Source organism: Henckelia pumila, chromosome 3 (assembly GCF_033568475.1).
Source record: "Henckelia pumila isolate YLH828 chromosome 3, ASM3356847v2, whole genome shotgun sequence".
NCBI classification, from domain to species: Eukaryota; Viridiplantae; Streptophyta; class Magnoliopsida; order Lamiales; family Gesneriaceae; genus Henckelia; species Henckelia pumila.
The window spans coordinates 152,148,327-152,164,083 of NC_133122.1; the positions used below are offsets into that span (position 1 = coordinate 152,148,327).

General features: G+C 35.9%; 1 protein-coding gene across 3 annotated transcripts; it reads left to right on the top strand.

Moving 5' to 3' along the window:
- Nucleotides 1–1,375: 1,375 nt before the first annotated feature.
- LOC140892570 (uncharacterized) lies at nt 1,376–15,059 on the top strand. Of its 3 annotated transcripts, XM_073301501.1 has the most exons (8): nt 1,376–1,592; nt 1,687–1,966; nt 2,431–2,504; nt 12,192–12,424; nt 12,593–12,732; nt 13,071–13,359; nt 13,672–13,925; nt 14,845–15,059. In XM_073301501.1, the coding sequence occupies exons 5-7, from the start codon at nt 12,606–12,608 to the stop codon at nt 13,676–13,678; spliced, it is 423 nt and encodes a 140-aa protein (XP_073157602.1). In that variant the 5' UTR covers nt 1,376–1,592; nt 1,687–1,966; nt 2,431–2,504; nt 12,192–12,424; nt 12,593–12,605; the 3' UTR covers nt 13,679–13,925; nt 14,845–15,059. The 3 variants fall into 3 exon arrangements, with proteins under 3 accessions (XP_073157602.1, XP_073157600.1, XP_073157603.1); XM_073301499.1 differs by lacking the exon at nt 1,687–1,966; XM_073301502.1 differs by lacking the exon at nt 1,687–1,966 and having other exon boundaries at nt 13,077–13,359.
- The last annotated feature ends 698 nt before the right edge of the window (nt 15,060–15,757 follow it).

Sequence of the window (15,757 nt, forward strand, 5' to 3'; positions counted from 1 at the left end):
TAAAGTTACATTTTGTATGACGCAGAAAGTTACGCTTAGATCGATGGATTTGATTTAGACAAAGACGTCATCAGAAATTTTTAAATCTGCTAGACAATTTATTTTGGTGCTATGTATACATACAACACGAGAAGAGATGTGCAATTTTTACAATAAATTTTTTATAAATCATATAATAATGTTGGAAAGCTATTAATTTAAGGATAAATTAATAAATTATTGATTTAAAATGTATTTTTTGATTCGATGAACATAGATTTTATTACATAAAAATAATAATTGTGTTTCATTAGTGTTCATATCATATTTCTTGAACTGATATAAAAAAATAAAAATAAAATTCATTGTACTTATATGATTATAAAAACAAGTAAATTAATGATATTAGCTTTTTAATAATTTAAAAATATTTGTTGTATACCAATCGAATACATTTTATTGTACAATGTGAATACAATTGATATGCATATATGATTCAATAAGAAGTAGTGATTAAATTTAACTAAATTTAAATTTCAAGAAAAACCTAACAAAATCATAACTTACTAACATAATAGTAAGAAATTAGTAATTAAATATTTCTTATTAGATTACTCTTAAAAAAAGGTGAAGTGGATATTGAATATTGAACTTAAATATTAGCTCAAAAGCCAATTAAGTTTGATTGTTTTGCCCAACATGGATGGCACCACTTGGTTTTTAAGATGAGATAAATGAAGGATAGTAAAAAGAGTGATAGGGAAATGAAAGATGAGGATAAATGATAGAGTGATCAGATATAACCATAATGTTAGGTATAAGTTTAGAATAGTTTTTTATGATTTGTATTGTAATTATTGAAACACACTCGTCATATGTTAATTATAAAAATATTGTATTAAAATCAATTTATTATTATATATATATATATATTGACCAAATAAATTAGAAAAAATTATGTTCATACTTACGTAGGAAAATAGATTTTTGAAGAATGAATTACGGAGCAGCCGTGATTCAAAAATCATTTTTTTTATTTTAGAGATATCCAAATCTGATCTCCCATTACAAGAAAAATGCACTAACACAACACTTAAAAAACAACATTTTTAGTAAAAAGTGTTGTAATTTTTTGAAAGACAATGCTTTTAGTGAAAAGCGTTGTCGTTATATGTTTTTTATTTATGAAAGACAACGCTTTATTTACAAAGCGTTGTAGAATAGGCTTTTTTTGGGGTCAAAGACAACGCTTTTAAAAGCGTTGTCTATTAGCGTTTTTTTTACCATATATCACAATACTTTTTAAATAGTGTTGTAGAAAATCTATTATTTTTATTTAAATTAAATCATAAAATAAATAATATTACCCAGATCCCCAAATCAACCCTTCCCGATTCCTTCTCTTCTCCAATCTGATCACTAGCCTTTCTTCTTTTTCTCTCTTTCAATTGAAAATCCCTTCGCCGTCCTTTCTCTTGAATCATAAAAAACTGGTTTGGAGTTTTGTTCCCCACAACATAATCTTCATTTTGAGCCAAATATCGACTGATTTGAGCCCTTTTTTCGTGGGACCGAAGTGTTGCCGCGACTTGATTTTGTGCCCTTCTTCTCCGGTGAGTTTCAACCCCGATTTTCGGTCGATTCTTGGTGTTCTAGCGTGGATTCAAAATTTAAGAAATTATCTATTATGAATTTGTGTTTTTGTAGCCCGTATGAATCACGATCCGACAAGAATGGCTGTTGTTCCGTTCCAGCTTTTTTAGCTTTGAGTTTTGGCTTTATAATTAAGTTCTGTTTGAATGTTTTTTCTGAAGACTTGTTTAATACCTGTCAAAATATTTAGTATATTTTATTTTCAAAGTCTTTTAATATTTTTAATATTTTTTAGCTAATATTGCGCTCTTTTTTGTGATTTTCGCCGTCTGGAAATTCATGTTTCAAGAATCCGAAGCCTGATACTTGCTACCTGTAACAATGGCCTTCTGGGGTTTGTTCTTTCCCCATTCCGCATTTATTTTGCTTGCGCGTGTGAGCTAGCTAATATTGTGCTCTTTTGTGTGATTTTGGCCGTCTGGAAATCCAATAGTTACTAATTGCCTTATTTTTTTATCGTAGTTATTTGCAAGTACGAGGTGCTTTACTTTTGTTTTTTTGCCGTGTCTCTCTGTACTCGTGCTTAAAATGCAGTGTTTTTCTGTTTTCGTGCGCGTGTGTTATCTGAAGATTGTATTCATCGTGATTCGGATTCAGAAGATAATGAAATAATTTTAACTTTCAAGCAATTTTCGATGTGCTGGATTTATTTTACTATGATTGGTGTCAAATATGTATGTATTTTTATGCATTTTTGTGTGTTGGCATCTTGTACTGCCAGCGTACTCTTTCTATTTTTTTTTTTTAAATGTGCCCATTAAAGTTATACCCTTCTTCATCTTATTCCCTCTCTTCCAGGTGTTGAAGTAAAACCTGGAAATCCAGTTACTCATGCTTGTGAAAAGGCTAGAGGAAGGCTTCGAATTTCGTAGGTAATTTTTTCATAGTCCTTGAAAATAAACTTCAAAGTTCAAACTGTAATTTGACCATTTAACTTTGAATGCTGATGATGTTATTTTATTACTTACTACTGTTGGAGAACGGCGATCAGATCAATTAGAATTGATACCCGGTGCAGCGAAAGTTTAAAAATTTTATATGAAACGATTCCATAATGGGTATCAAAACTTAACGATTAAATTGTGTGTGTAAAAATTAAATAAAAATTATAAATTTTTACCTCCAATCTCGAATCGAGATTATGGACACCAACAGATTGCTCTGCTCTTGTTGTATATCCCTGGAACTGATGGACGAACTGTTCTTCAATCAGGTCCACGAACAGAGATTTAATCCCTCTGATAGATTGCACTAGAAAATCTATCAGAAGTTTCTACGAAGAGAATTAACGAATTTGATCCGTTAAACCAGACTGTAATTCAAAATTCACAGGCTGGATTTTTCCTGAGCAGAGGGGAGGGGGGCGGCCACTATTAGAGAGAAAACTAGAGTTTTTTCGAAAATTGTGACCTGTTGTGTGTAATTTCTGTACTGCAATAACTTATTTATAATGTAGGCCGCTAACAACTTAGGGCCCATTAGTCATAAGTTCAAGCCCGACAAGCAAAGCCCACATGTTCAGAAATTAATATAAAATTCATCATGACTCCGATTGATAAACCGATTTCACCAATGTGCACAGAAACCATTTCTGCACCTTTTAAAGTCAAGATAAATTTTTCTGAATCCGAATTCAGTGATTTCCAAAAATGTCCATCCCTATGTCATTTTAGGAAATCTTACTCCTCTACTCTTAATTAAGAAGTCCAACTTCTTTGTTCATTAAATTTAAATCTTTAAATTTAACTATCTCAACGGGGATTAAAAATCCATTACTCTGTGTGACCCTCAATGGTTCAGGGATACAACTAGCCGTGGGCTCACAACTCCTTGTGACTCGGAACAACAATTTCCGACTTGCCCATCGAATCATGGTAAGAGCGCCTAGCAACATCGCCCCATGATTCCCTAGGTATCACTGATAGTGCCTGCAAGAACCAATAGATTTTGGTTAGCGTACAGTACGGTCCCTTCATCCATATATCCCGATCGAATCAACAACCATTGGTAAATCGAGAGTCGTTCGAGATTCGATAACTATGCAATACATCTTGAAGATCAAATAGTGACATCGCATGTGCTACTAAGAAACCATTTCTTAAACCACATCATGTACTCTGGCCAGAGATTCGTCACACTAATATCTCCTCAGATCGCATAGGATATCCACACTCGCAAGTATGTGATGAATCCTTGAAAACAAAGCATCGACTCCTATATGTGTTGTAACTGTACCCAATCCCGACACCTGATGACCCCAATAGAGTCGGTAAACGAGTCAAAGCACAGTACTAGCATATAGAGTCTCAATGATGTTTCAAGTAGTAAGGACTAATGGTGTACAACCAACCGCGGACTTTATCCACTCGATAAGTGATAACCACTTGGAAAGTCCGGATAGGGTAGTTCGATCATTCATCGTATGAATATCCATTTGCATGCTTCGAACATCTCTATGTTCCTTACCAATGAAACGTGGTACTCTGCATCGCAAATGCTAGTCTCAAACTCGAGCGATCCTTATCCTTATTATCGGACGGCTCAATCGACTAGGAACAGTTTAGAATACACAGTGACTATAAGATGTGTTTCATGATAGACATCTCCATGTTCTACCACATCTTACATACACTATAGTATATTCAAGGTCTTTATCAAAACAACAATAGTATATCACAATATAACAATATGAAGAAAGATAAAGTCATTGCCATTAATAAAAGTGTAAATTATATTAAACAAAAGATTGTTTATACAAAGAGTCATCAAAGCCCTTAGCCACAAGTTGGCTCACCGGGCACCTACTCTTTCAATCTCCCACTTGCCCTAAAGCCAACTAGTCATACTACGTAGACCCGTTGCTTCGCGATGTTTGTCAAATAATGGTCCTGGCAAGGGCTTAGTAAGTGGATCAGCGATATTGTCTGCAGAGGCCACTCTTTCGACAGTGATGTCTCCTCTTTCCACAATCTCCCGGATGATGTGGTATTTCCTCAGTACGTGTTTGGATCTTTGATGAGACCTTGGTTCCTTTGCCTGAGCAATGGCACCCGTGTTGTCACAGTACACCGGGACTGGACCAACAACTTCAGGAATGACGCCCAACTCTTGGACGAAATTCCTCATCCAAACGGCCTCTTTAGCAGCAGCTGATGCTGCAATGTATTCTGCCTCAGTGGTGGAATCCGCTGTGGTGTCCTGCTTGGAACTCTTCCAAGAGACAGCACTGCCATTGAGCATGAACACAAATCCAGAGGTTGACTTCGAGTCATCCACGTCACTTTGGAAGCTAGAGTCGGTATAACCTTCCAATTTTAGTTCTCTTCCTCCATATACCATGAACATATTCTTAGTCCTTCGTAAGTACTTAAGAATGTCCTTCACGGCTTTCCAATGCATTTGACCGGGATTAGCTTGATATCTGCTCGTGACACTCAGAGCAAATGCTACATCCGGTCTGGTAGATATCATCCCATACATGATACTACCTATGGCTGACGCATATGGTACATGTGTCATTTTCTCTATCTCTTCATCAGTCTTGGGACACATAGACTTGGATAGAGAAACTCCATGACACATGGGTAGATGTCCTCTCTTGGACCCATCCATTGAAAACCGTTTCAATATGGTGTCGATGTAGGTTGATTGAGTGAGTCCTATCATTCTCTTAGATCTATCTCTATAGATCTGTATCCCTAGAATATAGGATGCCTCACCCAAATTTCATCGAGAATCTACCTGATAACCATATCTTTGTTGACTGCAACATCCCTACGTCATTCCCAATGAGTAGGATGTCATCAACATAAAGTACTAAGAATGTCACAGCATGCTTAACTACTTTCTTATACACGCATGGTTCCTCCGGGTTCTTGATGAAACCAAAATCCTTTATTGTTTCATCAAATTTCTGGTTCCAACTTCTTGATGCTTGTTTTAGACCATAAATTGATCTCTAAAGCTTGCATACCTTATGCTCGCTTCCCATGGATGTGTACCCCTCAGGCTGCTTCATATAGATTTCTTCCTTAATGTCTCCATTAAGAAAAGCAGTCTTCACATCCATTTGTCATATCTCATAGTCATACCAAGCAGCTATGACAATAAGGATTCTTATGGACTTAAACATTGCAACTGGTGAAAAGGTTTCATCATAGTCAACTCCTTGTCTTTGAGTATAACCTTTCGCCACCAATCGCGCCTTGTAGGTCAATACCTTACCATCAGGCCCAAGCTTTCTCTTGTAGATCCATTTACACCCTATTGGAACAATTCCATCGGGAGGATCTACTAAAGACCAAACTTGGTTTGTATGCATCGAATCTATTTCCGATTGCATAGCTTCAAGCCATAAATTTGAATCCGCATCAGAAATTGCTTCCTTGAAGTTTCTTGGATCACATCCAACATCGGGTTCATCTTGATCCCCTTCAAGAAGAAGACCATATCGAATAGGAGGTCTAGAAGTCCTCTCGGATCTTCTAGGTACAGGCGTGTCTATCAATGGTTCCTGAGGTGTAGGATCGTTATTTTGTATTTCGGGTTCTTCTCGAATTTCTTCGAGTTCCATCATCTCGCCTTTCTTATCCAATAAGAACTCCTTCTCCAAGAAGGTGGCATTCCTTGAAACAAACACCTTTGTTTCAGCAGGATAATAGAAATAATATCCGATTGAATTCTTCGGATACCCTACAAAATAACATAAGGTGGATCGACTATCCAACTTATCTCCCACTGTCTGCTTCACGTAAGCAGGACATCCCCAAATCCTCAAGTACGAATACTTAGGAGCTTTGCCATTCCATAACTCGTATGGTGTTTTGTCCACTGCTTTAGTGTGGACGTTGTTCAACAACAATACCGCCGTTTCAAGCGCATAGCCCCAAAACGAAGGTGGAAGCTCAGTGAAGCTCATCATGGATCGAACCATGTCCAACAAAGTTCGATTACGACGCTCCGATACACCATTCAGCTGTGGTGTCATAGGAGGAGTCCACTGAAAGAGAATCCCATTCTCTTTCAGATAGTCCAAAAACTCGGTACTTAAGTATTCTCCACCTCGATCCGATCGAAGTGCTTTAATACTTTTACCTAGCTTGTTTTCTACTTCAGCCTTGAATTCTTTGAACTTTTCAAATGCTTCAGACTTATATTTCATTAAATATAAATACTCATACCTAGAATAATCATCAGTAAAGGTAATGAAGTAGGTGTGGCCATATTGAGTACCAACTCTAAATGGACCACAAACATCTGTATGGATCAAATCCAACAGATTTTGACTACGCTCAGGTTTCCCCTTAAAAGGAGATTTAGTCATTTTTCCTTTCAGGCAGGATTCACAAGTAGGTAGAGAGTTAATATCAGACATATCAAACATGCCCTCTCCCACTAGCTTGTTCATCCTCCTTGAGGAAATATGACCTAGCCTAGCGTGCCAAAGGTTTGCCGGGTTTTGACTATCGATTTTCCTTTTGTTTGTTGTTGCCGGTTTATCAACATAATTTATTGGAACGTCTTTTAGTTTTAAGTTATATAGATCGTTTTCAAGTTGTCCATTTCCAATCAAACATTCATTCTTGTAAATATTGCAAATCTCATTCACAAAATTGCAAGAATAACCATCTCTATCAAGCATAGAAACAGAAATAATGTTTTTAATCAAATCTGGAACAAATAAAACATCTCTCAAAAGTAACTTAAAACCGTTCTGCAAAATTAAATAAATATCTCCCAAGCTTTAGCTTCAACTCTGGAACCATTTCCGAGCCTCAGCTGGGTCTCACCCATTCTAAGCCTGCGACTTCTTGTCATCACCTGCAAATCATTGCAAATGTGAGATCCACATCCGGTATCCAATACCCAAGAAGTAGTATTAAGTGAAACATTTATTTCAATATAGAACATACCCTTCGCAGTTCGCAACTTCTCTAGATATTCCTTGCAGTTACGCTTTCAATGACCGGGCTTCTTGCAGTAATGGCAAACATCCTTGGATTTTTCCATGTTTGAAGCCTTTGTCTTGTACTTCTTCTCGGGTTCGATTTTCTTGGGTGAGGCAGAACGTTTCTTACCCTTTGTACTTGGCCCCTTCTTAGCAGAAGAAGAGGAGCCCACCAAGAAAGCCGGTTTATCCTTCTTTAAAGTGGATTCATATGTCACAAGCATATTGACCATCTCTTCAAGGGAGGCCTCTATCTTGTTCATATTGAAATTCACCACAAATTCGTCAAACGAAGAAGGAAGAGATAGAAGTAGTAAGTCCATGTTGAGTTCATGCTCCAACACCAAATCAAGGGTTACCAACTTCTGTATGAGCCAAATTACTCGTACCCCATGATCACGGACCGAGGTCCCTTCACGCATGCGACACGTCATTAGCTCCTTTACAGTAGCGAACCTTTCAGCCCTCGATTGAGCCCCAAAAAGTTCCTTGAGTTGTACGTGAATGTCAGCAGCATTCACGGTGTCCTCAAATCGCCTCTGCAGTTCATCAGACATCGAGGCTTGCATATAGCATTTGGCCTTCATATCATGGTCCCACCATGTATCAAGTTTGGCTAACTCTTCCGGACTTATGTCAGCTGGTGCTTCCTTCGGAGGAGATTTTTCTAACACGTAGAGCATCTTCTCCGAAGTCAAGACAATCTTCAACTTACGGAACCATTCCGTATAGTTTGCGCCAGTCAATTTATTTTGTTCGAGGATCGAGAAAAGTGGATTACGCGAATTCATCTTTATGAAATACTGAAAAGAAACAGACAAATATCAGTGATTGTTTAAGTAATTTACTAAGACATAAAATAGGCGAAATTTATTTTATGAATCTCACTCCCACTATTTTAACGATTTCACTACCCTCTAGTGAAAACGGGAAACTGTTTTCCTTAGTGAGAACATGGAGTCCAATTGACAAACTATGGTCCCGAATAATATCAGCCAACCATAATTTTCAAAAGGTAGAGCCCAATTGGCAACCTCCACGTTTTTACCTCATGTCCAATAAGGGCCCAATAATATGACGCCGTTTATTGTGACATGTCAAGATGACCCATCAATATTAAGTTGTGATGGACGGTCGCCATTTGGATCCCCCAATAATATGAGCCGATCCCATGGGAGTTCCACCCAACTTACAACATGTGTCGATCCAATGTACAGCTTTCCGACGAACGACCGTATCCGCGGGTAGCATCTCATACATTGATCGTTGATGGAAGGTAGGAACATTTAAACAAATTTAAATTTCCTTTATTTATCTTGATATCAATTTTAAATCATATTTAAAATGAGGGATTTTAATTTTGAAAATTTGTCTCATCTTTTTTTTAAAATTTTGTATGCTTGCCGGATTCACATAATTTTGTCTAAAACATGCATACAACAATAGTATCACATATTATATAGGATGATCGATTCCATTTCTAATCGACCCGTGGTTGCCAATCACGAGTCTTAGTCCAATCCTAGGTAATATGCAGTATGCAATGCAATCCTATTACATTGAGCTTCCAATTTACATTTCTTCTGTCTTTATTGTCTGCTGGGCCCACCTCCATCTTCAAATCTTCATCTCCCACTAAGTCTAATGTATTTACAATAAATAACAATGACAAGTAGGGGATACATTTTTAAGGGGTGGGAACGGGCCATAAACCAAGCCCACTTTTATTACATATGACAATTCATATTGGGCCATAAACCAGGCCCATTAATCAATCCAACAACAATAAAAACAAATGTAAATTCCTAACATACACCTATAAAATTGGTCATGGCAATCGATCATCCTTATCCAATAACATTTAATTCAAAATTAATTTATTGGATAACATGCAATTTCAATTTAAATTTAAAAGGATAAAATCATATTCCATATATAAAATCTTATTTTACATACAAAATAATATTTTATCTTTCTATCAAATAAAATCATATTTTATCTATAAAATCCAATTTTATACATAAAATCATATTTTACTCAATATATCCATAAGATCATATCTTATCATCAATTGTACCAAAAATAATTAATTTCAAAATTCAATTTAACGGATATTTAAATTTTCCAAAAATTCAAATTTATCCAAAAATCAATTTTAAAATTTTCGGACTCGAACAATTCGATCCGACGCCTCGTGGACCAATCAAAAACAATTTTCGATCGGACCAAAAATAGAATTTTAACATATTAAAATTTTAATTTAAAAATTAAAAATAATTTTTCGCGGGCCGCCCGGGACACTCCCGGGCTGCCCGCGCCCCAAAAGGGGCTCGAGCCGGGCAGCGATCACGTCACTGCCCATGGGCAGCGATCCAATCGCTGCCCGGGTTTTGCCCGAAATTTTTTTTTTATTTTTAAAATATTTATTTTGTTTCAAAAACCGAGGCTTAAAATTTTTTTGTACAATCGATTAATTTAATCGCTTGATCTGAGCAACCTGGCTCTGATACCACTATTGGAGAACGGCGATAAGATCAATCAGAATTGATACCCGGTGCAGCGTAAGTTTAAAAATTTTATATGGAACGATTCCATAATGGGTATCAAAACTTAACGATTAAATTGTGTGTGTAAAAATTAAATAACAATTATAAATTTTTACCTCCAATCTCGAATCGAGATTATGGACACCAACAGATTGCTCTGCTCTTGTTGTATATCCCTGGAACTGATGGACGAACTGTTCTTCAATCAGGTCCACGAACAGAGATTTAATCCCTCTGATAGATTGCACTAGAGAATCTATCAGAAGTTTCTACGAAGAGAATTAACGAATTTGATCCGTTAAACCAGACTGTAATTCAAAATTCACAGGCTGGATTTTTCCTGAGCAGAGGGGAGGGGGGCGGCCACTATTAGAGAGAAAACTAGGGTTTTTTCGAAAATTGTGACCTGTTGTGTGTAATTTCTATACTGCAATAACTTATTTATAATGTAGGCCTCTAACAGCTTAGGGCCCATTAGTCATAAGTTCAAGCCCGACAAGCAAAGCCCGCATGTTCAGAAATTAATATAAAATTCATCATGACTCCGATTGATAAACCGATTTCACCAATGTGCACAGAAACCATTTCTGCACCTTTTAAAGTCAAGATAAATTTTTCTGAATCCGAATTTAGTGATTTCCAAAAATGCCCATCCCTATGTCATTTTAGGAAATCTTACTCCTCTACTCTTAATTAAGAAGTCCAACTTCTTTGTTCATTAAATTTAACTCTTTAAATTTAACTATCTCAACGGGGATTAAAAATCCATTACTCTGTGTGACCCTCAATGGTTCAGGGATACAACTAGCCGTGGGCTCACAACTCCTTGTGACTCGGAACAACAATTTCTGACTTGCCCATCGAATCATGGTAAGAGCGCCTAGCAACATCGCCTCATGATTCCCTAGGTATCACTGATAGTTCCTGCAAGAACCAATAGATTTTGGTTAGCGTACAGTACGGTCCCTTCATCCATATATCCCGATCGAATCAACAACCATTGGTAAATCGAGAGTCGTTCGAGATTCGATAACTATGCAATACATCTTGAAGATCAAATAGTGACATCGCATGTGCTACTAAAAAACCATTTCTTAAACCACATCATGTACTCTGGCCAGAGATTCGTCACACTAATATCTCCTCAGATCGCATAGGATATCCACACTCGCAAGTATGTGGTGAATCCTTGACAACAAAGCATCGACTCCTATATGTGTTGTAATTGTACCCAATTCCGACACCTGATGACCCCAATAGAGTCGGTAAACGAGTCAAAGCACAGTACTAGCATATAGAGTCTCAATGATGTTTCAAGTAGTAAGGACTAATGGTGTACAACCAAAACCGTGGACTTTATCCACTCGATAAGTGATAACCACTTGGAAAGTCCGGATAGGGTAGTTCGATCATTCATCGTATGAATATCCATTTGCATGCTTCGAACATCTCTATGTTCCTTACCAATGAAACGTGGTACTCTGCATCGCAAATGCTAGTCTCAAACTCGAGCGATCCTTATCCTTATTATCGGACGGCTCAATCGACTAGGAACAGTTTAGAATACACAGTGACTATAAGATGTGTTTCATGATAGACATCTCCATGTTCTACCACATCTTACATACACTATAGTATATTCAAGGTCTTTATCAAAACAACAATAGTATATCACAATATAACAATATGAAAAAAGATAAAGTCATTGACATTAATAAAAGTGTAAATTATATTAAACAAAAGATTGTTTATACAAAGAGTCATCAAAGCCCTTAGCCACAAGTTGGCTCACCGGGCACCTACTCTTTCAACTACATAGTACATACTCTGGTTAAAACAATTTTTTCTCACCAATCATTATCATTCCCGGCTGGTAAGAGATTTCTTGTTCTGACGGTTTTTCTTTTCTGGTAAAGAAACCTTGTCCTTCATATCAGGTTTGGGTTGTTAATGACTGAAAAAATGTTTATTATTGCCTCTTATTCAGTTCTAGGCTTGATGTTTGATATCTAGTGATATTTAATATTAACTTTTTTGGTCTGTCTGTGGGGTTATCTATTGTATAGGCTACTCTGGGAATCAGTGATGCAACAAAGAAGAGCTTAGTACAGTGTAATGTGGGTAACAGAAGTCCGGTTTTGCTCTGCGCTTTGCTGCCCAATAGTACAGAGTCATGCCACTTGGATTTGGAATTTGAGGAAGCAGATGATGTAACTTTTTCTGTTATTGGCCCTCGAAGTGTCTATCTTACTGGTTATTATGTCCAACGAAATTCGCAGTCAAATACTCACAGCGATACGTATCCTTTTTAGCCATTTTCTTTAGTTATATCACAGTAGGCACCCATTGGAAATAATTTAAATAGTCAAATGTTATTGTGATTTGTGTCATTTGACGTTTTAATTAATATGAAACACAACATCGATACACGTTGAAATTTTCAGCTTTCCTTTACTTTCGCCCATAGAGAATCATATGGCATGGATATAGAAAACTCTCATACGGAGGGATCTAGTTATGATAGTGCTGATGATAAGTATGAGAACAGTTTTATTGACGATGATGAATTACAAGTTTCGCCACCATCCCCTGTTTCAAGCGACAAAGGTAATTTTTGCATGATTCAGGTTCTAATTCTCTCCCTCAATTGCTGGATGCTTCTGGTGGATAATTAATGCTCTTTATGAAGTCCATAAGTTATGAGTCTTTAATTTTAGGCCTAAAATAAAATATGTTATACAGAAAACCTCTGCAAAAAGGATGATCGTTGAGTAGATATTGGTTTTGTTCAATCTACAGTTGTTGCCATGAAACTTGAAACTTAGTATGTAATTTGTCCATTTTTGTTATGATCATATGATCGTTTGCTATATAGAATAGATGCACATCATCGACATTTATATGGGGGTTTCACCTTTTGTTTTGCATTTTTGGGTTTAACAAAGAAACAGACGAGGCTCTGCTGGACGATAACAGAATGCATGATGGAAAGGGTCGTCAAGAAAATCGTAAGAAGAAATACCAAGTGATTGAGTTGGATAGTGAAGATGACAACGGGTATCTTTTATCTGTATTTAAGAACAAAAGATCTCCGAAGACAACCATGTCAAAAGATGGAAAAAAGAGTGCGCAGGTTACAGAACATACGTGCAGCAAGTCCGAAAATGGTGGAATCTTTGGCAGCGAATCAACTGGAAAGGCAAGTCCTCCGGATGTGAATATCGAACCAGAAAGGTGATAATTGGACTGGACTTATCACTCAACATCCTTTATTATATTTCTTTTTTCTGAAAAATTTTGGAAGAGTGTAGTCCTCCTTTTTAATCTTGCATGCAAACGTCGTACATGATTTCTTTTTATTCGTTTTACCAGTTTTTAGCTTTGGAATTTTTTTTTCAAGATTTTAATTAGTCCTTGTTATACTTGTTAAGAAAGTGCATTGATTTTACATGATTTCTTTTTGTGATATGATTTTCAGAAAAGAAGAGAAAGAATTAATGAGAGGTTTATGTGAAAACTAATTAGTAAATGTGTTAATGTTTGCAGTTGCTAAGCTCGGATGAGCTATGGACGAGCAGAGCGACTCGATGTTCAGGCTGAATCACTACCCTCCAATCCCGGAGGAATCCGAAGGCCACAATTTGATGATGGGATTCGGAGAACACACAGACCCGCAGATCATATCTGTGCTGAGATCCAAAAACACTTGGGGGCTCCAAATCTCTCTCAAAAATTGAGATTGGATTTCCGTTCTTCCTGATCACAATTCTTTCTTCGTTAATGTTGGTGACTCCTTGCAGGTATATTCACTCTTTATATAATATATATATTCATTTACATTTTGCAAACAATTCATGAGCTACGATAATTAATTTCTCCACCCACATACATTTTTATTTTTTGGAAAATTAAATAATAATAAAAATAATAATAATAATAATAATAATAATAATAATAATAATAATAATAATAATAATAATAATAGAGATTCAAAAGTGCATGTATATTATGTATTCTGAAAAGCAAGCTCTAATAAGTTGAAGTGCGGGCAAAATGCAATGAGTTGATAAAATACAGAAAATCATGTTTAGTTCTACTCACTATAATGTCCACCAATCCGAATATTGCAGGGATCTTGTTTATTTTGTTGCATTATTTAGCCCAAATGGCGAGTATCTGGCCAGTGAATCATTAGATAAATTTTTGCACATATGGTCTGTGAAGGAAGCCAATATAGTCTATGGATAAATTTCTATTATCTGGTCAGAATTTCTGTATAAATGCAAGTAAAATTATGATGAATAAAAGGAAAATAGAAAAAAAAATTCTTTCGATTAATATTTTTGAATACATGGAATGTGGAAATTTAGTTTACATGTGATTTTCGTGCTTGGGTATGGAACACTTTTCATTAATTTTAATAACAAGGGTGTATTATTTGGTGTTCTGCATACATCCCAGTCATTGTTACTTTGTTACTATATCAAATAAATTCGTATTGCCTCTAATTTTGATTGTTATTTAATGCATAAAGTAATGAGGTTGCAACTAGGAATGTAGTTTGTTCAACCATTATAATTTGTTCAACCATTTATTTTTAGCAACTTGTGGCTTGAATTTTGTAATTCGTAGTTCATGTTCTTTGCTGCCAAATATGTGTTTGATTTTATTTTTCATTTTAATCTATTCATATTTGTTTTTATTTTTAATAATTTACAGTATGGAGATACAAATTAAAGAAAAAGAGATTGTTGCGGCTTTTATGAAAGCTTGGGACGCTAACATGTGCTGAAGAAAGGAATCAAAGCTTTTCGAGATTAACGCATAGTTTTTTTCCTAGTGTTCATTAATTTAGAATGTAATTATTTTTATATTTGAATGATTTATAATATTGGAAGACTCTATATTAAATTTTATTTTATAAATTTTTGAATTTTGAGCGACTTATAATATTGAAAATTTGTGAATTAATTTTTTTTTTGTTTTTTATTTGAACAAAGACAACGCTTTTTAAAGTGTTGTCTTTACCAGAAAAGACAACGCTTTTTTGAAGCGTTGTCTTTTCAAGATACAACGACACTTAAAAGCATTGTCTTTTCCAAAAACGACAACGCTTTTTATAAAAGACAACGCTTAAAAAGCATTGTCATTTTTAGATACTACAACGCTTTTTAAGCGTTGTTATTTCACTTAAAAAGCGTTGTCTTTTCCAGAAACGACAACGCTTTTTATAAAAGACAACTCTTAAAAAGCGTTGTCGTATCTAAAAACAACAACACTTTTTAAGCGTTGTCGTTTCTGGAAACGACAACGCTTTTTCTGCGTTGTCTTTGAGCGTGGTCTTTTACAACACTGTCTACGACAACGCTTTTTCGGGGACATTAACAACGCGGAAAAAGCGTTGTCTTTGGCCATTTTTCTTATAGTCCACCTGTTAGAAAATTAATTAGTTTTGATGTTTACAAAATTACAAAGCCTAAAAGAAGACAAAACTAATCAAGCAACTATAAAGCGCTAAACTGATATATGGAGCTAAACTATTTCACGCTCAATCACCGCGCTCAACTGGCTAAAGATGCATGCAAAACTGATTTCATCATCAGTTTACCCCTCACCAGTCAACTACCATGCC

Excerpts from the sequence above, each read along its gene's own strand:
- LOC140892570 (XM_073301501.1), top strand. The coding sequence starts at position 12,606 with ATGGATATAGAAAACTCTCATACGGAGGGATCTAGTTATGATAGTGCT. Across the intron at positions 12,733-13,070 it reads CCCTGTTTCAAGCGACAAAG|AAACAGACGAGGCTCTGCTG; the intron begins GTAATTTTTGCA and ends GGTTTAACAAAG.